This window comes from Callorhinus ursinus, unplaced genomic scaffold (assembly GCF_003265705.2).
Source record: "Callorhinus ursinus isolate GAN/ISIS: 27379988/994484 unplaced genomic scaffold, GSC_fseal_2.0 scaffold102, whole genome shotgun sequence".
NCBI lineage: Eukaryota > Metazoa > Chordata > Mammalia > Carnivora > Otariidae > Callorhinus > Callorhinus ursinus.
The window spans coordinates 468,413-495,204 of NW_027397164.1; the positions used below are offsets into that span (position 1 = coordinate 468,413).

General features: G+C 48.8%; 3 protein-coding genes across 3 annotated transcripts in view; all 3 read right to left on the reverse strand.

The window, feature by feature from the left end:
- The window catches only part of PYY (peptide YY), a 76,289-nt gene that overhangs the window by 41,343 nt on the left and 8,154 nt on the right, over positions 1-26,792 (reverse strand). The gene's annotated exons all lie outside the window — the stretch shown is intronic.
- On the reverse strand, positions 42-3,659 carry TMEM101 (transmembrane protein 101). Its single transcript, XM_025861952.2, has 4 exons — positions 3,314-3,659; positions 2,833-3,013; positions 1,835-1,981; positions 42-1,058 (listed from the first exon to the last, which is right to left on the reverse strand). Exons 1-4 carry the CDS (start codon positions 3,448-3,450, stop codon positions 750-752), a joined length of 774 nt encoding a protein of 257 aa, XP_025717737.1. The 5' UTR covers positions 3,451-3,659; the 3' UTR covers positions 42-749.
- LSM12 (LSM12 homolog) overlaps positions 15,148-26,792 on the reverse strand; it is a 21,822-nt gene continuing 10,177 nt past the window's right edge. The window contains exons 3-5 of the mRNA XM_025861894.2: positions 19,139-19,248; positions 17,606-17,732; positions 15,148-16,818 (exon numbers count right to left, since the gene is read on the reverse strand). Coding sequence (XP_025717679.1) covers positions 16,726-16,818; positions 17,606-17,732; positions 19,139-19,248 — 330 coding nt within the window. The 3' untranslated portion in view covers positions 15,148-16,725. The remainder of the gene's footprint in view (positions 16,819-17,605; positions 17,733-19,138; positions 19,249-26,792) is intronic.

Below are 26,792 nucleotides of genomic sequence, written 5' to 3' on the forward strand. Positions count from 1 at the left end.
CAACATGCCCTGTGGGGAGAACACAGAAGCAAAGCCAAATGTCTATATAAAATGTTTATTTTTGGAGGACTGTGTGGTCTGGTGTTTGGGAGGGCACTCACCCCAACCAGGCCAACCATAGAGCTGGAAACAGGAGGCAGGAGACAGGAAGTTGGCCACTGCCTACCCTACCCCTGCACCCCCAGACTGGGGCCTGCTCTGCTTTCAAGGTGGGGCGACAGCTAGTGCTTCTTCTGCCCCTGGGATACCCTGAGAACTCACGTGACTTCTGTGGTGCCCGGCCTCTCGGCCCCTCCCAGCCCAATCCCCGCGTCAACACACATACTCACTCTCAGTCTCCAAACAGCACTATAGAGCCTAGCTGCACTCGCCAGGTTCAAAAAGGAGTTTTTCACATTTGCTCACTTCCAGTTCACGGTCTTCCTTTCTCTGTCTCCCACTCTCAGTACCCCCACCCGAGCCCTGCCTTACTCCCTTCTCTGAGACAGGAGACCCAGGGAGCAGTTGGCCTCAGGTGTCCTACTAACGAACAGGAAAAACCCCGGTAAGGCATCATCATCAGGGCTCCCACCCCCCCAAGGGCTGAGCCCAGGCACCGGGGAAGAGACCTGCCTCTTACCAACACATATACAAACAGCAAAGAACCAAACCAACAGAGCAGAAAGCATAAAGAAACTGGGCCAGCAAGGAGGAAGGCAGGGTGGCCCTCGGTGGCTCCCTGCGCCCATCTCAGCCTCTTGCCATGCCACTCAGCCATCAGTGGCCAGGATGACGGCGGCCCCGAAGATGCCCACACTCTCTCCAAGGAGCTTCATCTGGTTCCAGAACTCAACGCGCCGTGTGTTGTGCCAGTAGGCAACATTGCCATCAATGAGCAGCATGACTGGGGGCAGCAGTATGGCCAGGATCTGGGCAGCCAGCGTCACGTAGTAGCCTGACAGGAAGGCCAGGGCCAGGACGCCATACAGCACGAAGAACAGCTGGATCATGAGCTCCCCTCCCGGGAGATGGTTCAGATAGGCCAGCCGGTCCTCCTTGCTGTGCTGCAGTGAGTAGGCCTAAAGACACACCATCCTCTAAGTCTCTCCGGCGGGCTGAGGAGCCTGTCTGGGGATGGCTGCCCCTGAGATGGCACCTGCAAGTCTGCCTCTGCAAGGTGGGCTTCTGACTCCCGGCTCAGAGTTGGGGCTCTTGGAGAGGAGGGCCTGCATCTCCCCCCGCCCCCAGACTAGGGAGCTCATGGAGTTAGGGCCTGGCTCTCCTCACCTTCGGGGCTCAGGAGGGCAGAAGTGTGTCTCCACTGCCAGACTGGGGCTCTCACCTCTGAATACAGAGCTCTGCACATGGGATATGGTGCCCAGTAACTAAGATGAAGCCAAGTGACCTGGAGCCTGTCCAGGTCCCCATCCACACCGGCTTGGCCTAGGTCCTCCACTAGGGAGTACCATAACTTGCTACCCTAGGCAACCCCCACTGACTCTAAGCGATAGAGCCCCATCTGGGGTCTGAACCCCACCAAACCTCTCCTTTGCCCCCTCTCTCAGTCCTCTGGGGGCTGGAGCCATGAGAGGACCAGTCCACCTTGTTCTCCTCTCAGGCTTGGGACTGAATGGTCCATCCAAACTCTTCTCTCCCTGGTGGCAATAATGCTGGAAGAAGGGACTCTCAGCCAGGTCTCAGGCACTTGAAGGGCCTCTGAGGCCCAAAAGCTGGCTGGGGCAGTTCCCAGGAGGCAGACCGTCAGGAACTACATGCAAGGCCTTATTCTGCCCACCTCCCTGGGTTCTACTTCACTCCCAGGCAAGCACTTCCAGCCAACAGCCCCCCAACCTACCACGCAGATGAGGTAGATGCCCAGGAACACCTGGCCGGTGGACTGGAGGGAGCGGCTGCGGGGTTTCCGGCGGTACAGCTCCCCAGCACCGCTGGCCAGCACAAGAAAGCCGCCGATGATAGCAACTGTGCGCGAGTACATACGGACCTGGACCAAGGTGAGGGGACCCCAGTCAGGAACTGCAGCCACCACATTTCTCCTGGCTGTCCAGAGCACAGAAGTGCCCATCTCTATACATCCCATTCCATCTGATGAACCCTCTTACAATTTCCAAGTGTGGTGGGCAGGTGCGGCAGAGATAGAGAACTCTTTTTATCAGCAGTGGAAACTGAGGCCCAGAGGGGTTACTAAAAATGTCCAAGGTCCTACAGAAAGTGGCAGAACCCAGACACCAAGAGTTGCCCCCTCTGCACCTCCAAGTGTACAGACTCGAATCCCAGTGTTCTTTCTGCTATAAAGTATAGTCTGTCCCATGAAAAAACCATCGATCCCACTGTCTGGTAGCTGTTCACACATCTGCCTCCCCGACTGGACTGACAGTCCCTGCCTTTGTCCAGGATTATCTACAAGCTTGCAGCACCTGGCACAGGTTCTGGCACTTTCACGTTTACATGCTGCACTAAATTAATTAAATTTCATAAGATCAGATGGTTGGAACCGGTACTCTCCAAGGTCCCTTTAGCCCTACAGTGTGACATTACTAAACTAATGGTTTAAAGGGTTCTGGTCTCACCTGCAATGCTAACTGTAGTATGACCTTGGGAAAGTCTGTTTCTCGCCTTCGAACCTCAGTTTTCACACTCTGAAAGGCAGTCTTGTGTGGTCTCTAAGGTCCTTTCATCCTTGCAGTCTGTAATAATCTCCACAAGCCTGGGGGTTCTGCCTTCCCGGGCTTCACACTATGCACCATGCATTTCCCAACTGCGGCGCCGCACAGGGCACTGGCCTCGGGCTCCCCATCCCCCTAGCGAAGTCCCGCTTTGGGCCGAGGTGCTCACCTTCAGCCAGTCCCCGTAGTGGACGTAGCCCCCGATGTAGGCGGCGTAGGTGCTAATGGCCAGCTGAAGGGCGGCCCCCAGCGCGAACCAGCGCCGCTTCACTCCAAAAGACATGAAGCTGGCGCACAGCACGGCCGCCCCCAAGTCGAAGTACAAGTAGGGCACTGGGATGTCGGGCTTCCTGCGAGCCGGATAGGGGAAGAAGCAACGAGGACAGAATGAAGCGGGAGAAGGCCCTTACGATCCCTTGAGTTCCCACAAGCTCCACGGCTCCCCTGAACCGGAGGCCCTTCTCACGGCCAGGACCCCTGCACTACGCTCGATGCCCACCTTGCCCCAGACCAGAGCCCCTAACAAGCCCAAGGTCCTAACTCTTCCCCAGCCCAAGGGTCCCACCTTCTTCCCCACCTCACCGCACCCCCGTTCTTGGGACGGGCCGTACCGCCCCCACCGCGCTTGGCGGCCGCGTGGGCCCGCTCACCGGCGAGCTTCGGCCCTCTCAGCGTACAGCATGAGCTGGCTGAAGCAGCCCCAGAAGGGGCAGCGTGTGAGCAACACCGAACCCAGCTGCATGATCAGCTGCAGCATCCACCGTCGCGAACCCATCTTCGTCGCCATCTTGGGGAAGGGCAGTCCGCTGCGGCTTCACCCCTGACAGGGAGGCCGGCGCCGGGATGCGAACACGCAACTTCCGGGTGTCGCGAAGCGGCGGGGGTGTGGGGCAGGAGCATCACTTTTCCCTTCCGACGGGAAACAATGCTCTCGCTCTCTAGTTCCGGCCTGAAGGATGTGTTCCAGCTGCGGAGTTCAGCCTTTCCCTCTGCTCAGGGACTTAAGGATCCCTCCTCGTGGCTCCAAAATTGAAAACTAGACTAGAGGAAGAAACAGTGGGTTCAGGTTATCAGAACCGTGGGCGAACTAGTCTTTGCTGCTAAACCTGGGCTCCAATTCTAACTGCAACCCTAACGGACTTTGGGCCTGCACTTTCTAAGACGCATCTGTAAAATGGAGAGGACATGTACCTCACAGCGTTGTTAAGAGGTTTAAATGTGGCAGTGTTGGTACCAGCTCATAGTAGGGGATAAATAGTGTAAACACACACACACACACACACACACACACACACACACACACAAAATCTCTCTACTTCTGTTTAATTTCAGAGTAAGGTGTTCTCTTGGCTAAGTCACTTGTAGAGAAGTTTGGTCTGGGTCTGTCTTCCCTCTGTCCCTTGAGAGAAGAGCAAGATCTGATGTGGACACATGGGACATCTCAAATCAGTCTATCCTCTCCAGCTCCAATGCTCCAGCTAACTACCATCTTCTGTTGGTTTAACTACAGCAGGCTTCTAACTGGCCTCCCCAGCTTCTTCTTTGGCCTCCTTGTTAATTCTTAGCTCCCCTATTTTATGTTTCCCTAACATCAGGTACCCTTCCTTTGAATCCCTCAGCACAATGGTAATTATGTATTTTAGATTCTTTGTTAACAACCAGATTAACCCTAGATTGTGAGCTTCATGAGGGCAAGGACAGTGTCTGGTTTGTTTACTATTATATCCTCACGGCATAGTGTATGGGATGCATTCAGGAAATACATGCTAAGTAGAGAAATGAGGGGCGCCTGGGTGGCTCAGTCGTTAAGCGTCTGCCTTCGGCTCAGGTCATGATCCCAGGGTCCTGGGATCGAGCCCCGCATTGGGCTCCCTGCTCAGTGGGAAGCCTGCTTCTCCCTCTCCCACTCCGCCTGCTTGTGTTCCCTCTCTTGCTGTCTCTCTCTGTCAAATAAATAAAATCTTTAAAAAATAAATAGAGAAATGAACAAAAGATGTTGCCACTAGGTCTCATTCAGAGTACGTATTCTGTAATTATTTGTTCAATAAGTGGGTGAAAGTTCTGGGCACTCCAGGATTGCCACTATCTTCCTGCAGCCCCTACCACCTGGCAAAACACAAATTCATCTTCCAATATTGAAGTTAAGACTCCACAAGCCTTCCCACCAGGCTATTTAATTCAGGTCTGTTTGCTTCCCGTTCCCTGGGGTGGGGAGAGGAGCCTCAAGTGAATTAAAAATTCCCACTCAGCCAGTAAAAGCTACACAAAACACCTCTCACATCTTATTTTTCATAGTCACTGGGATAAAGCCTGGGCATAACAGAAACGTGAGAGAAAGATATCTCCATGCAAAATCTAGGAAATGGGATTGTGTACATATATGCTGGGGTGAGGGTGGGGGAAAGGAAGGTCCAGATGAAGGGAATGAGAAAAAACCTGGATTAAAGGCCATTCTGTCTACCTCCCCCCACACACCAGTCACAACCACATGAGGTAAGTTTTCCACAGGCACATAGTACAGAATCAAATTTTCAATTGGCTTTATTTTGCCATCTCTTCAACCGATTCCCAATTCAAATGTGACAAGAATGCACAGCCCTCAGGAAAGAGCTAAGGTGTTGAGGAGGACCGGAACTGGGACGGTGTACGCCCATAAAATAGTTGTAGGAGCCTGGCTGGGTTGTGCCCACAGGAGCAATACCCCTACCCCATCCCACCATCCTCATGACTTTAGCAACAGCAGCGGCCAGGGACACATGTGGGGAGGGGCAGGAGACTGGGATTCATGAAGTTTCCCTTGGTACCCATCCCACCCTAATTCCCTCTGGTCTTCAGTCTCTGCCTTCTACTGCCCTAGTCCCCAGAAGGTTGTTGAGAAATACTAAGGGCCAAATCTCTTTCTAGGGTTGGGAAAGATGCTGGCATTGTGCTAGGTCAGAGAATAGGTGAGTGGGAGGGTCAGAGGCCCTGCCAGAGGAACACAGCCATTTGTCCCCCACCCCCATTCCTGCCCAGGGTGACAACTCAGCTGGAAAGACTTCTGAAGAACAGCCCTTTTTGTCGTCTACATCTCTACCTGCCGTCCACATCTCTATCTGCTCTCCTTCCCCAGCTCCTCTGGAGCCCCGCCTGCGCTTGCACTCTGCCACGACCACAGCCACAGTGACCAGCATGGTGCCCAGGATACCCTGCACAGTAGCTCTCAGACAGGCAGAGCCGGGCCTCCACATCGCTCAGCAACCGCCCCCCCCAACAGCTGAGGGCAGGACAAGTCAGGTTGCCCAGGTTGGCACCCACAAGTGCCACAGGTGGTCCAGGCTTCCCAAAGGCCCACTGCAGGTCGCAGTCTTGCACCCAGGTGTTATTGGCCAGCAGCAGCCACATGCCCACCATCCAGATATCTGCAGTCACCTTGAAATTCAATGTGGCAACAAGTTGTCTACAAGAGAGAGGATGCCCAGCGCCAACAAGGCCGCCGAAACCTCAGCCTCCAGCTCACTGATGTCATTCCCAGCCAGAGAGGACCTCCAGGCCTGGCATGGTGGCCAGGCCACACGTAGCAGTTTCTAGCCAGCAAGAGCCAGTGTAGACAGAAGAGGCACCCAAGCCTGGCTGTGCCCAGCTTGGTCAGCCAGTTGGAACTCAGGTCGAACTGCTCCAGGTTCCCCAGGCCCCACAGGCTGCAGGGGTCCAGGGTGATAAGCAGGTTGTGAGAAAGATCCAGGAGGAGCACAGAGCCCAGGGTGGTGAAGAAGTCCAGAGGCAGCAGGCCAGCTGGTGGTGGCTGAGGTGCAACCGCTCCAGGAAACCCAGGCCCCCCGGGGCTCCTCCAGTCAGATCCCACAGGGCACTGTGAGAAAGCAGCAGCACCCACAGTCCCCACGGGCCCTGGAAGGAGCCATGTGGCAGGCAACTCGGATTATTGTGGCTCAGCTCCAAGAGCCACTCTGCCAGAGAGCCTGAGAAGGAGGCTGAGTGGGTGGAGGCCCCCCCAGTCCACCACACTTCCTGCAGCTGGACAGGTGCACAGTGCTGGGAGCACTGCCGTCAGATTCCCAAGTAAGGCCACGGCCACTGTGAGGGAGGAGTGGCCACACCTGCCCCATCCTGCCCCATGAGGGGCCGGGATGACGATGGCCTCAGGCCTACATCAGGCAGGCACAGACACACAGACCTTCGTGCCTCACTCCTCCACCCAGGACTCTGGGGAAGTGTGGGCGTGCTAGGGAGAGGAAAAATAGATACCATTTAGGGGTCTCACCATTTGCCATGTCTCCCAGCATGGTCTTATAGACACCTCCATCTCCCATAATTTAACCTGCTACCAAGGCTCTGGCAAGAGCCGTCGCAGCCCAAGACCCCAGCATTTTGATCCCCCACCCCAGCCACCTCTCATTCCCTTACGCCTACTAGGATGAAGAGCAATCAGGGAAGGGGCGCCTGGGTGGCTCAGGTCATGATCCTAGAGTCCTGGGATCGAGCCCCACATCGGGCTCCCTGCTCTGCTCCCTCTCCCACTCCGCCTGCTTGTGTTCCCTCTCTCGCTGTCAAATGACTAAATAAAATCTTAAAAAAAAAAAAAAAAAGAAAAAAGAAAAGCAATCAGGGAAGATGGTCTTTTAAACCCCAGCACCCCTTCTTTCCTCTCACTCGTACCCATCCCCACTTATTTCCCACATAGCCCAGGAGCAACTCTGCCTTCTCCTGCCCCTACACATCCCCTGGGTCACTCAAGCAGCCAACACTTGCAGAGTCCCTGTTCTGCAAGAGGACACAACCTTGGCTAGATCCTGGCCTAATCTGGCCACTGAGGTCAGAAGTTCAACAGACTCACCGGTATTCCTGGCACCACCTGCCAAGTACAGCCCTAGCCCAGGAATAGCAGTGAAAAGAATCTCAGCTCTAGTTACCTGCCCTCCTGGCCTCCTGCCCCAAAAGATCAGCTCTTAGAGAAGCCATAGCACTGAGGGTGGGGATGGGGGGCAGGGTGGGTGGGACAGTTTGAGGACATCTCCAAGGCCTTGTGGCCGTAATTATAACCAGGGGAGCAGGATCCTGCCCTGCCTAAGCACACCACTCCTTACTCCTCACACCATGGCCCTCTCCCTTTGAGCCCCACACCCTGGTCTATCACTTGTCAAGATGGCAGCCTGAGGCCCCTTGGAGGCCTCAACTTACCACACCTCACATCCACAAGTCCAAAAGGAGCCAGGTATCTTCTCTTTCATTCTATACTGCCTGTCTAAGAAATCTGCCGTCAACTAAAATTCACCTAGGTCTTCTCTGGACACAAAGGAGGGAAATACTCTCTTGTTCTCACTAGGCCAAAGGTCAAAATACTCCGTTCTGGCCTTTGAAGAGTGTCCAGCATTGCTTTCTGAAACAGAGGGGTCTGGGGACAGGGTGTCTATACCCAGCACTTCTGCCATGCCCTAGGAGGCCAATCAAACAAGTTTCTTTCTAGGTTCCCTAGTGTGCTCACTAGCCCCACCCAACAAACTCTTAAGAGAATCATAATGGCCATATTGAAGAGAAGGTTACCAAGGGCCAGGCATCTCATTAAAGGCTTCATTTAATCCTCTACTGAGACACTTATTTTACAGAGGAAACTAATGCCTGGCAAGGATAGAGAGGCTGCCAACTCATACTGCTCATCAGTGGCAGAGATGAAATCTGACATTACCTAGACCCGTCTGAATCCAGCCACGCTCTTAACCACCAAACCACAGTGCCCAAAGACTGTCCCAAATACCAGCCAAACACCTCTCAAAGAAGTTGAGGTCTACAGGTGAATCACACAGATTATCTCCAAAATGGGAAAAGCAGCTGAGCCATCATCAATCAGATGTGAGCCCCTTTGAATTAGTTCAAGTGATCTGGTTGAACGAAATTATAGTGAAAAATTTGAAAAATCACTGTCAATAATCTTTGAGGGGTGCCTGGCTAGCTCAGTCGCTGGAGCGTGTGACTCATGATCTTGGGGTTGTGAGTTCAACCCCACACTGGGTGTTGAGATTACTTAAAAAAATAAAATGTTTTTAAAAAAATTATAATAATCTTTAATGGATGCCTGGGTGGCTCAGTCGGTTAAACGTCTGCCTTCAACTCAGGTCATGATCCCAGGGTCCTGGGATCGAGTCCCACATTGGGCTCCCTGCTCAGCGGGAAGTCTGCTTCTCCCTCTCCCTCTGCACCCTCCTCTCCCTCTGCCCCCTGCTCATGATCTATCTCTCACCTTTTCTCTTTCCAATAAATCTTTCAAAAAAATTTTTTTAAATTAAGAATGATAATAATCTTTGAGAAAATATTATAAACTGAAGGTTGCCAGAGACTTGAGCTCATCAAAAGTTCCAATTTGCAAAAGTCAGACAAGTGTAACAACAGTTAACAAAATTCAGAAAGGTTCACTGAACATGTTGTATAAGCAGTTACCTAGAATACAGTGACCACCAAGGGCCTGCATGAGCACACCAAAAATAAGTTATAGTCAAACAACTTCAATTCCCTTTTTGATAGGGTAACTAGATGACTATCATAAACATCTGGATCTTATTAAAGTCTCTCATCACATTCCTTGGAATAATGAAAACACAGAAGACAGTTTATATAAATTGGAATTAACACAACATTGGGATGGATAACTACTATATTATAGAATCAAGATTTTTTAAAAGCTCTTAATAGGCTGGAATAGTTAGCTGAAAAAAGCCATTTCACTGGAGAAGACAAGACAGCTCCCAGGCATATCTGTGTGCCCCTCATCCGGAGGCTGCGAGGAAAGGAAACATCCTCAAGAGCAAGGACTAGCGTCCTGGAGACTTCAGCTCTAGCCACAGCTCTAGAAATGAGCTGCAGCTTAGAGGGCAAAAGGACACAGCACCACATGTTTCTCAAAGCAGTGAGTTCCCCATCAATGAAAGTGTTCAAGTAGAGAGAGTCTGTCGAGGATGCTGGAGAGAGGATGTTTAAACTGGAAGACAGAGGTGCCTGGGTGGCTCAACTGGTTAAGCGTCTGCCTTCAGCTTAGGTAATGATTCCGGGGTCTTGGGATTAGAGCCCCGGGTTGGGCTCCCTGCTTTCCCCTCTGCCCTCCCCCCACCCGTGCTCTCTTTCTCACTCTCTCTCAAATAGATAAAATCTTTTTTTTTTTAAGATTTTATTTATTTGACAGAGAGAGAGAGCACAAGCAGGCAGAGTAGCAGGCAGAGGGAGAAGCAAGCTCCCCACTGGGCAGAGTCCAACATGGGACTCGATCCCAGGACCCTGGGATCATGACCTGAGCCGAAGGCAGACGCTTAACCAGCTGAGCCACCCAGGTGCCCCTCAGATAGATAAAATCTTAAAAAAAAAAAAAAAAATTATAGGAGTGCTGGGTGGCTTAGTTGCTAAGTATCTGCCTTCGGCTCAGGTCATTTGATCCCAGGGTCCTGGGATCAAGTCCCTTGTCAGGGGCTCTGCTCAGCAGAGAGCCTGCTTCTCCCTCTCTCACCCCACCCCTGCTTGTGTTCCCTCTCTCGCTGTGTCTCTGTCAAATAAATAAATAAAATCCTTATTTTTTAAAGATTTTATTTATTCATTTGAGATACAGAGAGAGAAAGAGAGCATGAGCAGGGAGAGAGGCAGAGGGAGAGGGAGAAGCAGGCTCCCTGCTGAGCCAGGAGCCCGATGTGGGGCTCAATCCCAGGACCCTGGGATCATGACCTGAGCCGAAGGCAGACACTTAACCATCTAAGCCACACAGGCGCCCATAAATAAAATCTTTAAAAAGAAAATTATAAACTGGAAGGCTGGACTATTCCCTATGAGCTGCAACATTCCTGGTATTTCTAAGTCAGGATATCTGTGCTGAGCTTCTGATACCACCTGGGCCATCCCTGGCCCTGGAAACATCCTCTATTTTGCACACTGTTCACATGCTGACTTCTGGCTTATCCTTCCCATAGCCAGGACACGAGGATGACAGCAGGACACTTTCAGAAAGGCCAATCTGAACAAAAACCAAAGTGTATCTGAGGACAGCCTCCATCTGTAGGGGTGAAGGGTCCATTACTATGATCACTCCCTTGCAGATATCTGCGGCCGAACTCCCTTCTCCCTCCACAGCGCACAACCTGATGAACACCCTTGGTTGCACCCAGCTCTCCACCTTCTGCATCTGCACCTCAGTCACTTGATGGGACTACCACAAAGTCACAAAATGGGCATCTGGTTACACCCCCAATGCACAAGTTTGGACCTCAGCAACCATGCCATTTCTCCCATTTACTGAACCACTGGACACATACTCCTTCACCCTCACCTTCCCGTCAAATCTATGAACTCACCACCAGCAACTGTATGGTCTTCTCTTTCCTTCCTCTTTATAGTGGAAGAAAGGCCCCCCTCCCATCAGAGGCCAAAACATCTTCTGTGGCCATGGATCTCATCTCCCATCTTCTGGAGTTCACGATGAGGTAGTGACTCCTAAACATCCAGCTCCAGCCCAGTCCTCCCTGCTGAACGCCAGGCTTGTCATCCACCTGCCCAGCTGCCATCTGCTCTTCAGGGCTTCATGGGTAAGACAAACACGGCAAAATAAGACTCTCAATTTTTCCACAAACCTCTTCCTCTCTCATTGTTCGCCATCCACATGGAAGCCGCTCTCGGTTCCCCTCCCCCTCACCACCTCGGCCTCAAACCTTCTCCATCAGCAAGCCCTATCAGTTGTGAAGTCATTCATGTCACCACCACGTCCTGCCTAGATGACCGCAACAGCCTCAGAATGCAGCGGTCTGTTTCCACCTTTGCCCCCTGACAGACTAAAGCCCTTGACAGCTTCCGACCCTTGAACTGCTCCCCACTGTGCCAAGAACAGATTCCAGTCCCTACAATGGCAACAAGGCCCTGCATGATCCGGCTCCTGCTCATGAGGCTTCAGCCACCTATCTTTTAGTAGTTCCTAAACACCCCAAGCTCTTAGCACTCTCAACTTAGCACCTGCTGTTCCCCCTATCCAAGCACTCTTGGCTGGCACCTTGTTCAGATTTCAGCTTACATGACATCTCAAGGGACCATCCCAGAATATTCTCTGCAGAGCAGTACACGTACCTCCCCACAGTGAGCATGAGCAGCTCCTTGAAACTAAGACAGAGACCAGAATAAAGGGGGCCAGATTCAAAAAGAAGCCTCTTGTTAGTCCCTCCACTAAAACTAACTGTGGGAGTCAGCATAAGGGTTAATGGAGAGGTTAGCTGAGAAGTCACTAGAAATATGCCTCACCCTCACCTTACTTTACCAGTTCAGGAAGAGATTTAGTTCCCCTTTAGACTTTTCAACAAAGTTGAAAATGACAGGAAAATGGGACAGGGAGGCCACAACCCAACCAGGGTTGGTCCCAGCTGCCAAAGTATGCTCTCAAGAAACCTGAAGGAGAGCCCCATTGCCCCCACCTTGCTCTTCATCTCCCATGTCCTTTACTGATCCCTTGTCCTCTAAGCTTAACCTCAAGCTTTCCTCAAATCCCACTCCGTCCTGGATTGCTTTTCATCTTGACTCAGGCAACTCATCTAGTTATTAAACTGGTAACTTTCAAACTTCTACCTTTAGTCATACTCAACAGCTGGGTGCTAGGGAATAATACAAAAATGAGTAAGTCATTATCCCTGCCTTGCAGCCTCCCATCAGATCACTCAAGGAAAACCTAAACAATAACTATAATGCAAGGCATACATGCCGCATGACATGAGTGATAACAGAAAATTCTAGGAATCGCTTTCCACTTTGTTGAGGATGGCTTCACAGGTGGCTTTGAAGCAAGGCACTGTAGGATAAGGCAGACAAGATAAAATAAGATGGGCTGGGAGTGATCTGAGAGATCACCCAGCCCCATACCACTTCTATGTAACAATTCTAAGATGCTAAGATTAGAGTGCACTTCGTGAGCTGGGGATGAGGCAACCAGTTAGCAAGTTTCATCTGACATTGTGAAGTACACTGCATTGTCAGAAGTGCAAGGGGTGGGGAGAAAAAAATGTTTTAGAATCTAGAGGATATGAAAGATGTTCGCAATCGGGGGTGGAAGCGGGAAACATTTGCCTTATTTTCTAGATTTCTCTAATGAGCCATGTAAGGCTTTTATAATAAAAAAGAATAAACTCGTTAGGAAACTTTATTACGGGGCGTCTGGGTGGCTCAGTCGTTGAACGTCTGCCTTCGGCTCAGGTCATGATCCCGGGGTCCTGGGATTGAGCCCCGCATCGGGCTCCCTGCTCGGCGGGAGGCCTGCTTCTCCCTCACCCACTCCCCCTGCTTGTGTTCCCTCTCTCACTGTGTCTCTCTCTATCAAATAAAGAAATAAAATCTTTAAAAAAATATATTAAAATTAAAATTAAAAAAAAAAAAAAGAAAGAAAGAAACTTCACTAGCCAGCAGCAGTCTATGACCAGCAGATGCCATCCTTCTCTCCCCCATAAGGTACCTGGTGCTATTATGTCCAACCCCTTAAGTTTAGGCAGTACATGCTGATGATTTCAAGTTTCTCAAAGGACAATTCTCTGGCATGAGCAGCCTCCAGCAGTGATGAGAAAGCAAACCCACCATGTAAACGACGACCATCCTCCAAGCCAGATGACCAATCCCAGTTCCCAGACCTGACCCTGCCACTACTCACCCTGCACATCGCAGGTCCTAGCCTCATACGTTCTCACCACCGTGTCCCCCATGTCAACAAGACAGGAGCTTCTATCCCTGTGTAGGACTGGAAGATCTCTACATCTTCCTTTACTAACTAGGTCTTGTGGAAGAACAGATTGCAACACACGTATTCTTAACTTCAAAAATATAAAGGAGCCTTTACCCTGAATCACTGGTTCCAGGCTGGAGCCCCTGACCGAATACTGCAGCGTCTGAGCAATTTTCAAAGCAACAAGAAGCTCTTCACAGCACAGACTCAGTATCACTCACTGTGGGAATGCTACTTATACCCTAATGACTGCATCTTCACAACAGCAAACCCAAAGGCATGTGGCCACAGGGAGGGAGGTCATCGGGTGCTGGGGGGTGGAGAGGTCTGTGTGTCCTGGGGGAGGGAGACACTGCAGAGCTACCTGTACATGTGTCCTCAGAGATGCGAGCCCTCCGCACCACACTCTTAAATAGTTCGTGTTCTTCCAATCTAGCGGCCCATTTCTGCCACTCTCCCCTGGTCTATGTCCCATCCTGCACCTGGCAAACAAGTGAGCAGCATACATGCCATCAGTCTGGGAAGTCAGAGAGCATCAGGAGCCCCCAGGTGGATTTAAGCCTGGGGTTTTGTTCCAGCTCTGCCACCACAGGTAGCAGTGGTTGTCGGGACAAGTCACTCAGCCCTGTGGAACCCACTCTCCTTCTGTAAAAGGAGTGGTTCTCCTATTATAATCAAAGCAATTCCCCACGACTGCAGGGCAGCGGTAGAGATGACATCTGAGAGACAGAAGGCAGGACCGAGACAAGCCCCCTCCCTTTGCCCAACTGCTTTACGTGATCAGCCTCATTTAAAACGCCATCTAAAGACAGACTTCTAAAACAAAGCCGGAGCCTCTGACAATCATCTAATCCAGGCTCATCCCCAGACTCAACCATCCCAGGACCAAGCTAACATTTACAGAGCACCTTCTAGGTAGCAAGCATTTTAAAGATCTTTAGCCTTCCACACCAACTGTAGCAGACGGGTATGAGTTCCATGTTGACAGTGGGGAAGCTAAGGCTCAGACTGGTGAAATGACTTACCCACAATCTCAAAGTGAGGAAAGGGAGGTTTGGGGATTTGAGCCCAACTATTTATGCCTCCAAAGCCCTTGTTCTTTCTTCTTTACCTCACTGCCTTTCACACAGTCTTAACTCCACCTCTTGAAGTGCTTCAAGTTCCCCCACACCTATGTCATAAAGAGTCAAAAGTACTCCTTACCAGAAACCGTTGGTACCTATGGTCTTCCACTCACAGACTTAAATGGGGAGGAAGTGATGATGTGGATACACGACACAAAGCTTCCTCCCAGGCTTCTATTTTCCATTAATCCCGTTCATGCCTTTAATGGCATCTCTTAGGGTTTCTAGAGCTTGCAAGGTCTCTCTTCTGTCTCCCTCTTTCACCTTTTCCAGCTTACACTTCCATGCAGACTAAATTAAAGGCCTGGTACTTTAAATCTAGCTGTGGCCAATGGCAGATGAAAGTACACTTCTCGGTCTTGTTTTTCTTCCAAACAGCCCATAACAAATGGCCTCATGTACGTGCCCAGCTCTCTGTGCCCCTACCCCACTCACACACTCACCTCCCAACCCTGGATCCCCTTCTTAAATTATACACTTTGCACTCTATCTCTGGGTGAGCTCCAGGGGGTGGAAGGAGAGAGGGTAAGGGTAAAGAGTAGGAAGCAGAGAATCTAAATGGAAAGATTACGGAACACCCCCCGCCCTTACACCCCCTCCCTCTGGGGTCTCTAAAGCACGTACAAACCTGACACATGAGTGATGGTTAAAAAAATTTGGGTTTTATTGTTTTTGCTAAACAATACTAAAAAAAAAAATTTCATTTTGAAGGCAGGGCTTGAATTATTTAATTTTGATCCATTTATTTAATTAAAAAAAAAAAAGGAAGGGGAAAGAGATCATGGCCAAAAAGATAGTAGTTAACCCCCACCCCACCCCCAAAGCTCTAGCCAGTCACATGAGCATCACCCACTTCCCACTAGGTGCCTGATATTCAGCTGGTGGCACACTCTGCCCCACTGGACTGCCCTGAAGGCACAGGGGCACCGCGTGCCAGTTTTCGCGCTCAGGTTAGTCAAACCAGACAAACTGGTGGGCTAAAGTCCAGAAGTTCTCTCCAGGTTTTCTGCCCATCGGCTGAGCACATACAAACTATCGTAAGCTTGTAAAATTTAAGGGGGGTGGGGAAGGGCATAAAAGCAGGAGGTTGGTGGGAGAAGAGAAACTATAGGTCACCCAAGCTTTCTCCTGGGCTAGTGGCTCTGGACACAGACTTCGAGAGACCGGGAGATGTGGGCTCCAGGTTTCTTATGGAAGAAAATCATCCTTCGAAGAGAAGCTGAGACGTGCCATGCAAAAGAGTTCTTCCTGCAGAGGGCACAGGAGACAGGGCAGCGGACTCTCCCATCTAGGAGATGGGAGAGTGGTGAGGAAGTTCTTCTAGTACCATGAAGTAAGACAAAAGGCAGAGGGAGAATCCTGAGGTTCTGGCCCAATGTGAGACTGGTACACACACACACAGTTAAAGACTAAAAAGCCATCAGGAACCCTCACAGCTGAATCCCACCTGCAAACACTGGCTCTAGAAAGTGCTGCAGAAGATTCTTGCTGCGAACCAAGTCAAGTTAGTTGCCTGGCTATAGGTGGTGGGGAGGGTAATACGTTTTTATTTTCGAAGGGATGAGGTGGGAAGAGCGGCCATGATCTAGTAAAAAGAGACCTGCAAGAAGCAGAAAATATTTAGAGAACATTTTAATATATATTTTCATATATATATTTAAAGTTAAGAAAAATAAAACTAATTCAAGCCATGCCCTGTGCAAAAAAAGAAAAAAAAAAGAGAAAAAAAAAAGACAAATTTAAAGTGAGACCTGTCTGCTGCTCTAGTCTCAACTTAAGTATCACAGTCAGCTTGTTACTTTTATTTTGGAAGAGAAGATGTAAAAGTTTCTTTCGATCACTCAGAAGGCAAGTGTAGCCACTTATAAAAACAGAATGGCAGGGACAGACTAGGAAAGTCAGAGGTGAAAGGGCAGAGCAGGAAAGGAATTTTCAAAAATAAAATTAACAAGGTGACTGTTCCAGAAGGGGGCTGTGAAAAGGACATGGTGGACCAAAGTCTGTTAGTCAAGTAATGATTCAACTTTTAAATTATTCTCTTGTTCTTTTTTGTTGGGTGTTTTGTTTGTTCAAGTCTAAGATTTGGAAATGCTGACCCTTTGTTAACAAGAGCCAACAGGAAATATAGGATCCCTTCCCTCCCCCGGCCTGCCTCCGCCGAAGCCACCACCACCGCCTCGTTGGCTGGATGCTGGAAGAGTCCTCCGTGTGTGTGGACTCAGGATGACAGGGCAGCCTCCTTCTGTGGTTGCTGGGCTTGTGAACGCTGCAGTATCTTTTGGCTTTCCACGTCTCTAAAATGTTTTTCAACCTGAAAGAGACCAGTTCAGCCTAGGTCAGAACAGGAGATGGGCACCAAGGCCTCCCAAACAGTTCATGCCAGGCCTCGGCAGCCGGTCCTGGCTGTCCAGCTCAGGGACCACTCAGGCACCAGAAGGCCCTTGCTATCTGTGGGCCTTCCTGGCCGAAGGTAGGCAGCGGCCTCTTGTTTCAACCGCATGTGCTGCACCTTCAGCTAAGACTGTCTAAAAGAAAGTGAACCGATAAGCTAAAACACAGTGTGAAAGGAGATTTTTTGATCCCAACTCCCACTCCCCTCTTCACGTAAGTGCAGAACGAAAAGCTGACAGGGAATTAATAGTATTAGACTTTTTATATCCAGTAATGCTCAGAATGTTTTTACAAATGCGGCAACTCAATCGAGACAGTCACATGACATATGCAGGGTCAGAGACGCCAACAGCAACTGATTTATACCAACCAGCCCTTCCTGAGAAGAACCCAGCCTGGGATGAGAGGAACTGCTCAGGCGCAATACCATGGAATGGTCTGGCTAATTCCAAAAAGCCACACTGCCAAGGACACGGGGCTGCCCACTCACTTTATTGCACACTGCCCAGTGGGTTCCAGCCCCACAGAAGTGGCCAAGCCAGAGCCGCAGAGCACTGCGCGCAGGGGCCGGGGGGCTAGGCAGGGCTGCTCTCGGGCTGGCAGGTCAGAGCAGGCAGGGATTGCAGCACAAGGTCCTGCCCTGAGGCTGGAAGGGTGAAGGCCAAGGAATCATCCTCTCTCTCAAGGTTCATGGCTCCTTTACTTACTATTTTGCGTACATGGCTCAGTGCACTCCCCTCTTTGCCTTTACAGTTTTCCACTTGATATGGGGGTGTAATAACAACTTCTTCCATGACTACGATGTTTTTTTCTTGCCATTTACAGTCTTTAATGCTGGAAGGAGAAGAGAGCAGGTGAAAGTTGCCTCTTGCAGGCATCCCAACACCTCCTGCCTGATGAATAAATAACTCCAGAAAACTGACCCCAACTTCTCAGCTCACAGCTCAGCCAGTAACTAGATGCTAGCAGCCCATAGGGTGCAGTAGCCAAGAAACACCTCCTGGACACCACTGGCCAGGAAAAGCAATGACATGATGCACATTCATTCCAAGGAGAGCCCAGAAGACTTACTCTGAAGCATTAGGGACCTGGAAAACCATAGAAAACTTCGTGGCAGCCTCAGAAGTCCAATCCAAATTGAATTCAAACAAACATCTAGGCTCATCAACTTAAGTAGCAGCCTAGGGCAGAGGCTGGCAAACCTTTTCTATAAAGAGTCAGACAGTAAGTATTTGAGGCTGTGAGGGCCATACAATTTCTGTCACAACTACTGAACTCTGCTGCTGTACCTACTACAAAAGCAACCCCAGATGATACATAAATGAGCTGATCTGGCTGGAGTTTGCCAACCTTTAACCTAGGGGGGAATAGCACCTTTAAAAAGACAGGAAAAGAAACTCCATCTTACTGTGATCTGCACTCTGCCCCCCACCTCCCGAAATGGAAACTGCTCCTCAAACTGGACCCTCTCAATTATCAGACAGCTGGGCACTTGCCAGACTGCGAAAACCCATTCTAGGTCACACCTGGGGAAACGCAGGGCAGCCGATATTCCTCAGAGCCCCTTCACATACCTGTAACTGCTCAGACACTCACACCACGGCCTCCAGCAGCTCTGATGCCAGCTGCCATCTGTGCACCAGACCCAGGCGGCTACACAGGGCAACAGAAGGCAGCGGGGGGGGAGGGGGTGCCAAATGTTTCCGTTTTTCAGCAGCTAGGGAAGCTAGTGGAGGGTCAAATGACTTCTGCTGTGACAAAATGTCTTTTCGGAGGTGGTAATAAGGTGGCCTTCTGCTCTCCCTAACTCCCTACGTACACCCCAATGTACAATTAATTAGAAAGAGACAGAGAGACACCACCTTCCCCTTAGTAAAACTGCATCAGCTTCTGGAGAAAGGTACAACAAGATCAAAATAACGAAAGAGAAAGAAGCCACGAATTCTAAATTCTTGAATACCAGTTCTGAAAGGGATCTTTAGGATTATCTAATCCCAAACCAACTTTTACACATGAAGAACCTGAAGGCCAGAGAAGACAACTTGTCCACGATCACACCATTCTCCTGTACGAGAAAGGCAACAGACACCCACATCCCTGGACACCGAGGTGCTGTCGACACACTAACCAGCATCTCTGCTGACTTTCAGGAACACGACTATCCGAAAGCTGGCTACCACACAGCACAGCCAGGCAGCATCGCCCCCGGGACAAGGGACCCCTATGCTCCCCCGACTCACGTCTTGTGTATGGTCTGGAAGAGCTGCTGGCCCTCTAGGGAAACACCAGCGCTGATTGCATAGGCCTGGCTCAGCTTCTCCTCCTTCTCTGTCCGTGCTTTGCTGGCAAGCTAGGGTGGGGGAGAGGAAAGAGACTCAGAAAAGCATTCACCTTCATTCTTCCCAACAGTCAGGACCTGTTGAGGAAAGGAGGCTGGAAAAGACTGGTTTGGTAGATTCAGTTTTCTCAGAGTCCAAAAGTGAAACAAACACACACCCAAGATGCCTGAGTAGTTACTGCTATGGTGGCAAACATTCCTTCCATCCAGGACTTACTGAGTGCCCACCAGGTACGAGACATGCACTGGGCTAAGCTAGAGATACAGCACTGAAGTGGGGACCAGACAGAGACCACAAACAAAAACATAGAGTAACTTCAGACGGTGCCAAGGAGCTAGGAAGAAAATAAAGCAGAGCAATGTTACACGGTGGGACTGGGAAGTGACGGTCAAAAAAAAGATAACACACATGTGTATGAAAGGAGAAAATTAAGAATTTTTATCAGCCACTGCTAGAGTCTCGGGTTTAGAAATTAATGTCTATGACATCTTCAGAAACCAGAATTTGAGGTTCTAAAGACTACCTTTCTGGTACCACTATCTGTGCTCACATGGGGAGCCAAAACTCAAGTACACCTAACACATGGATACAGTCCACCTTCAACTTGAGCTACCGCTATCCTGCTCTTTAGAAAATGGAACGGTCTGCATTCTACTTTACGTTAGTTCCTTATCTGCCCTCTAGTGGAATGCTCACAAGCTGATCAAAAGAAATTCTAATAAAATCTAGTACAGTAGTTCCCCACCCCCCCTTATCCAGGGTCAACCTTGGTCTGGAAACAGATGATCCTCCTCCTGACATATCATCAGGTCAGGTCAACAGTAACCTAATGCTACATCACATCACCTACATCATTCACCTCACTTCATCTCATCACGTAGGCATCTTATCACCTCACATCAGCACAAGAAGGGTGAGTAAAAACAATACAATGAGGTATTTTGAGAGAGAGAGACCATATTCACGTAACTGCTATTACAACATATCGTTATAATTATTCTATATTATTAACAGTTATTGTTAATCTTTATCCTGACTAATTATAAGTTAAACTTTATCATAGTTATGTATGTACAGAAAAAAAAAAAACCTAGTATATATGGGGCTCAGTACTATTCATGGTTTCAGGCATCCTCCAGGGTCTTGGACTGCACACCCTGCAGATAAGGGGAGACTACTGTACCGTAGTCTACTAAAATCCAGTAAATCCCTCCCAACAGGGGTGGGTTGCCCTGTCAACCCCTACTGCCCCTCTAATACACTTTTAGTCCCCACCCTACAGTATTAGTTGCTAGAGACTCCAGAAGTACAAATTTGTCTAAGTGTAAAGCAAAACAAATATGCTGGACAAGACGCTTAAAATGAAAAGGCAGAAAATGCGTCTGAAAGTCAAACAAATAATTTGGAGATTGTTCAGGCCCAAGAACACAAACAGCTTAGTATACTGATGCTGCAGCTAGCACACTAAAGACATATGCACAGACACACAAGTGAGAATACATAATTTGTCTCCAAACAACAGCTCCTTAAAATAGGGAGATCATACCTCACACACATCCCCAAAGTACCTAGATATTTGGAATTCTTAAACATTTCCATTCTGCTTTAACAATGACCCTTCAAACCATAGACCAAATACAGTTTTAGAGGCAACGTGTCTAACTGTTAGCAAAACAAAGCACTTTATTAAGGCACAGGTTTGACTATCAAGAAGAGAAAAAACGACCTTCAATTGGGTTATGGGGAGTCCTGCCTCTGAGTTTCAAAGATCATTTGAGGGGCGAGGGGTGTGAACACAGAAGAGAGAGGTCACGCATGCTGTCATTTCAGTGTCCCTAGGGGAAAGAGGAAAGAAAGGCCAGAACTCTGCAGTGATTTGAAGCTGGAGCTCCTTTTTCACATGGTCCCCAGTACATGGAGAGAAGACAAATACAGCAGCACTAAATAATGTTTCAAGCCTGGTCCTGCCATTCTGGCCCCACCAGGCTGGAATTCGAGAGAGAAATAAACGCACATGGCTGACAGTATTCCCCTGAGCCTCAGCAATCCCAACTGCAGTAAGAAAGCACTCAGTTTCTATGGCAAGAGAACCACTGGTGGTATATTTTAAGCAGCAAAAAGCAAAACTTCGTCACCAAGAAAACCCTGATAACAAGGAGTTTCCTTGAGTCTCACTTTCCAAACAACCCTGTAGAAAATATGAAGTCTCCAAGGAAAGGAGGAAAAACCAGGGGGCAACAGAGCTCCCCTGGATTAACCACGCTCTTGCAGGGCTCCTGCAGAATGCAAGTGACCAGGCACAGGTTTACTGTACCCCATGAACAGGCATAAGGGTCTCACTTGGAGGTCTTTTTAAAAAAGTTTATCCCTGGGCGCCTGGGTGGCTCAGTTGGTTAAGCGACTGCCTTAGACTCAGGTCATGATCCTGGAGTCCCGGGATCGAGTCCCGAGTCGGGCTCCCTGCTCATCAGTGAGTCTGCTTCTCCCTCGGACCCTCCCCCCTCTCCTGCTCTATCTCATTCTCTCTCTCAAATAAATAAAATCTTTAAAAAAAAAAAAAAGTTTATGCCCAGGTGGCTCAGTGGGTTAAGCGGCTGCCCTGGCTCAGGTCATGATCCCAGGGTCCTGGGATAGAGCCCCACATCAGGCTCCCTTGCCTCAGCGGGGAGCCTGCTTCTCTCTCTCCCTCTGCTCCTCCCCCCTCCAAGTTCTCTATCACTCGCTCTGCTCTCTCTCAAATAAATAAAGAAAAATTTTAAAAAAATAAAATGTTTATCCCTGAAAACCAAAAACATCTCCTGGTGTTGGGTCAGACAAAGCTGCTTCTATAAAGCTTGTGTTGACTAGATAATATGGGATACCCACAGCAAAATACCCTTGTCACCTACATAGTAGATTAAAAACGTGAACATCACCCATTCAGTAAGAGAGGAATGGCTCAGGGAAACCAGGCACCTATGCAGAATGTTTAAGATGGAACTGACAAATTTAAGCTAGAAGAGGAAAAAAGGCTGGGAGAGGAGTCACTTTTGAATTTTTGCCAGAGGCAAAATAAAATGCGTATAAATCTCAGCCAGAAGTGATTCCTTTGGACAGCCTGAGTAACAGCAACACAACAGTTAGAGAACAAGGAGTTCAAAGTACACTTCTAGCCCCCCAAAATACCAGTTGTACAATCCCCTCTAAAGGCTCTGAAAGCAAAGGAGAATAGACTAGATGATTCTCCATTTCAACTCATAGTGCACAACAGGTCCCAAATGCTAAATGATAAAGTGCCTTAGAGGGGCACCTGTGTGGCTCAGGTGGTTAAGCGTCTGACTCTTGGTTTCAACTCTTGGTTTCGGCTCAGGTTGTGATCTCAGGGTCGTCGTGAGATCGAGCCCTGCGGCAGGCTCCACGCTAAGTGCAAAATCCACTTGTCCCTCTCCCTGCCCTTCATCACCCCCTCTCTCTCTCAAATAAATAAAATCTTTACCAACAGGGGGAAAAAAAAGAGCCTTAGAAAAGTCAACAGAAATCAGAGTAAACTGACTGTATTTCAATTTGCCCCAATATCCTCAATTACTGTACCTGTACCTGCAATTGTGCTTTGCGGAATCTGGGCGCAGTGCAAACCCTGAAACCTCCAGCTGTCAGTTTATGAACTGTATTTTCATGGCAATCTGAAAAATGTTTAAATCTGATATTCAGCCAACTAGATCTGCTTTCACCAGGAACTTGTACAAAAGGGGTGAATTTCTCCCACAGAGGAGTCTATCAAATAAGCACAAGGAAGGCTGCCCTCACAAAAGGAATCTAGAAGTCTTCTCTCAAAACTGGGGGCAAGATTACCTTGCTCTTTTTAGGCATGTTCCTGAAAACTCATAAAAAAGTAAATAAGCCTCCTTTTGTAAAGCAAATGACTATCACTCTACCCTCAACTTAGCAGTTATACAGATTGAAATCTCCCACCTCATGTTTTTTGTAAACTCATGCATATGTATAAATGGTCCAGTTATTCCAAGAGAGTAAGTTCAGAGTTATTGTCAAACCACTAGAGGGAACCAATAAAAGCCGCCCTCAGTAGAGGTGTTGGGTGTGCCTTTTAAGCTTGGGAGGATTACCAGGATTGCAATTTTTTAAATTCAATGACTACCACCATACTGCATCTATTTTCAATGCAAACATGCTAGCTGCTCGCCTCTTCCAACCAAAACTGAAGCACTAACTGGTTAGAATCTCAAAGAATATTCAAGACACCACTTTACAAAGTGAAGTTGTCTGAACAAGACAACCTGTGCTTACCTGCCTCTCCTTTTATTTTGTATGAAACCCAGTGAAAACAGCTCTTCCTGTCTACTAACCAGTGCTTCCTCCCGTGGCCATTTTATATATAGCAACTTGATGTGGGCAACGGAGAAGAGTACACGAACTTGATACCAAAGCACATCAATATTAAAAGGCATCTAATCATGCCTGCTGTGGGGTAACCCTTGAGTGAGTGAATTAATGCACACACCTCTCCTCCTACACTCAGTGACACGGAGAAAAAGCAGCAGCCACAACAACAAAACCCAAGCGATACGCACTTCATCTTGTTACTGAGTCACCAGCTGGGCCATCTTAGTCCCACACACCCAGACCAGGGAGGCACAGGTGCTGTGGGGAATCCAGAGGGATTCCAACCGCAAGTATGTAACAGGCTGTGACAGCTGAGACAACAACGGAAGCAGAGTCCAAAGAGGAACACGCTGGATGTGACCTACTGACTCCAACGAGCCACTCTGAGTTTGTCTTCTGCGTGCATGCGGGCTGTCCAACCAGCTGCCCTCACAGAGCGGTGAGGAAGCACCGCAGCTGCCGCCCGGGGCCTGCCGCCACTGGCCGCGAGGCCTCTGCTGGAGGCGGAGGGACGGCGGACCACAGCGGCCAAGAACCACCGGCATCCTGAGGGCCCGCACTGGTTTCTGCTGTTTCCATCCTGGGCTGCGCCCTCAGAAAGCCCTCCTTCCTAGCTAGCAACAAGCGGGCTCTCAAAAAGATTTCTCCCAGCTATCAAATCAGTATCCCCAAGTCTTCCTGTTCCCTAGCTGAAAGCTCCTGTCTGACAGTTTCAATAAAATACTGTTCTTTACAACTCTGGATAGTGGGGAACTCCAAAAATAGAGTACCCCACTTGTCGCTGTGTCTTAGAATACATAATAATGAATCAAAACATTGAATCAAACAGGAACCGTAGAGCTTAAGAGGCCTGGTAGTGAATATTAAAATTCTAAGAGCCAACCTGTTGAGAGCCTACTCCATCCTAGGCACCAAGCTACACACTTTACATGTATTAAAACGTTTAATCTGTACAACAGGGCACCCAGGTGGCTCAGTCAGTTAAGCGTCTGCCTTCGACTCAGGTCATGATCTCAGGGTCCTAGGGTCGAGCCCCATGTCAGGCTCTCTGTGTGGAGTCTGCTCCACCCGCCCCACTTACGCTCACTCTCTTTAAAATAAATAAATAAAATCTTAAAAAAAAAAAAAAAAACTACAAGCCTATGGAATAGGGACTAAAATTCCTCCTACTTAATAGATGGAGAAACTAAGTCACAGCTGTTAAGAAACTTGCCCAAGTTTACCAAGCCACAGGTGGGAGTCTGGATTTAAACCCAGTCTGACTCCAGAGCTTACATTCTTAACCCTGTGCTACAAACAGCTCCAAATAAGAGAAGTCTAAGTTATTGTTGAAAACATAAATTTGAATGCAAAAGAAAATATTTTCAGAAAAGAAAAATTTTTTTCCAGAAAGGAAAAACATTTAATTTTTTTTTTAAAGATTTTATTTATTTATTTGACAGAGAGAGAGCCAGAGAGGGAACACAAGCAGGGGGAGTGGGAGAGGGAGAAGCAGGCTTCCTGCTGAGCAGGGAGCCCGATGAGGGGCTCGATCCCAGGACCCCGGGATCACGACCTGAGCCGAAGGCAGATGCTTAACGACTGAGCCACCCAGGCGCCCCAAGGAAAAACATTTTAAAACTCAGCTGCCACCTTCTCTTTGTCAGTGCATCCTGGCATTTCCACCAATGTCCCCAGTGCAGAACACAGCTGTCTGCCTTCTAGTGAAGGACCTCTCTTTTCTGAAAAGGGCCCCAGTCTCACCCTGAACCTCAAGGACATCCTTTATTTCTTTTGTTGAAGGTAAATCACAGGAATGCTTTTCAGAAAACAGATCTTGTGTGAGAAAGCATTTCAGGCCAACAATGGTAAGCATTCCCCGGACCCATCATTTTCCATTTTTTAAAAAATATTTATCTATTTAAGTAATCTCTATACCCAATGTGGGGGGCTCAAACTCACAACTCCAAAATCAAGAGTCCCATGCTCTACCAACTGAGCCAGCCAGGCACCCCCTGGACCCATCATTTTCTGATTGGGCCAAGACTAGGGAAGCTAAGTCAAGCAAATCTCCTGCACTTGAATGTTAAGATACAGTTGAGTGCTGGGGAGCCTGGGTGGCGCAGTCCTTTGAGCCTCGGACTCTTGGTTTCAGCCCAGGTTGTGATCTCATGAGTTGTAGGATAGGGCTCTGCACTCAGTGGGGAGTGGGCTTGAGGATTCTCTCACTCTGCCCCTCCCTGGATACATCGAGTGCTCTGAGCTAAGATGAAAAACACCCTGCAAATCCAGGGGGCCACAGTGACACGATACTTGTTAAACCATCATATTGCTACTGTACAATACGGACCAACCTCAAGTCACAGCCAGTCCACAAAAGCAAGGGTTTCTCTCTCACCTGGTTTAAAACAAAAACTAGCTTTAAGTCAGTGGTTAGCTATTTGTAATTATGTCACCAAACACAATTCATAACCACAACAGGAAACTAAACTTCCAGGACACTAAATGAGTAATTCCTACTCCAGAGACCCTGAAACCAATATTACTGTGGAACCTCCACATGGCCCTTCCAGAGAGAAAACTGGCTGAGACAGAAGCTAAAATCTGACCCCAACAACCTATCTCAAAAATTAGCCAGCTCACATGTGGCTGTGAGGATTAAGGGAGACAGCCCAGGTGAAAACACTAGGGGAGCTATAAAGCACTGTACAAATATTAGCTGTTAACACTGTTATTATAATATCATTATTGTTAGCACAGAGGTGGCTTGTGGGTCATTTCAGAAAAATTCAGACACTCCAACCTTCCTTTAGCCAATGAGCTCAGTGCTCTCCCCTTTCTGGTTTCTATAAGAGCTACTAGAGAAACTGTAAGTCCTAAACAGAACATCCTCCAAATAAAAAAAATATATTCTGATTTAAAAAAAAATCTTCCAAAATATAACTAGAACAGTAAGTGGGAAATGTCTTTAACTTTATGTGCCCAAATGGGGGCATTACCTATGGAATAAAGAGTTGATTTGGGGGCGCCTGGGTGGCTCAGTCGATTAAGCGTCCAACTCTTAATTTTGGCTCAGGTCAGGATCTCAGGGTGGAGAGACTGAGCCTGTGTCAGGTTCCTCGATGGGCGTGGAGTCTGCTTAAGATTCTCTCTCCCTCCCTCTGCCCCTCCCCCCCCTCCCCCCCCTCCCCCCCCC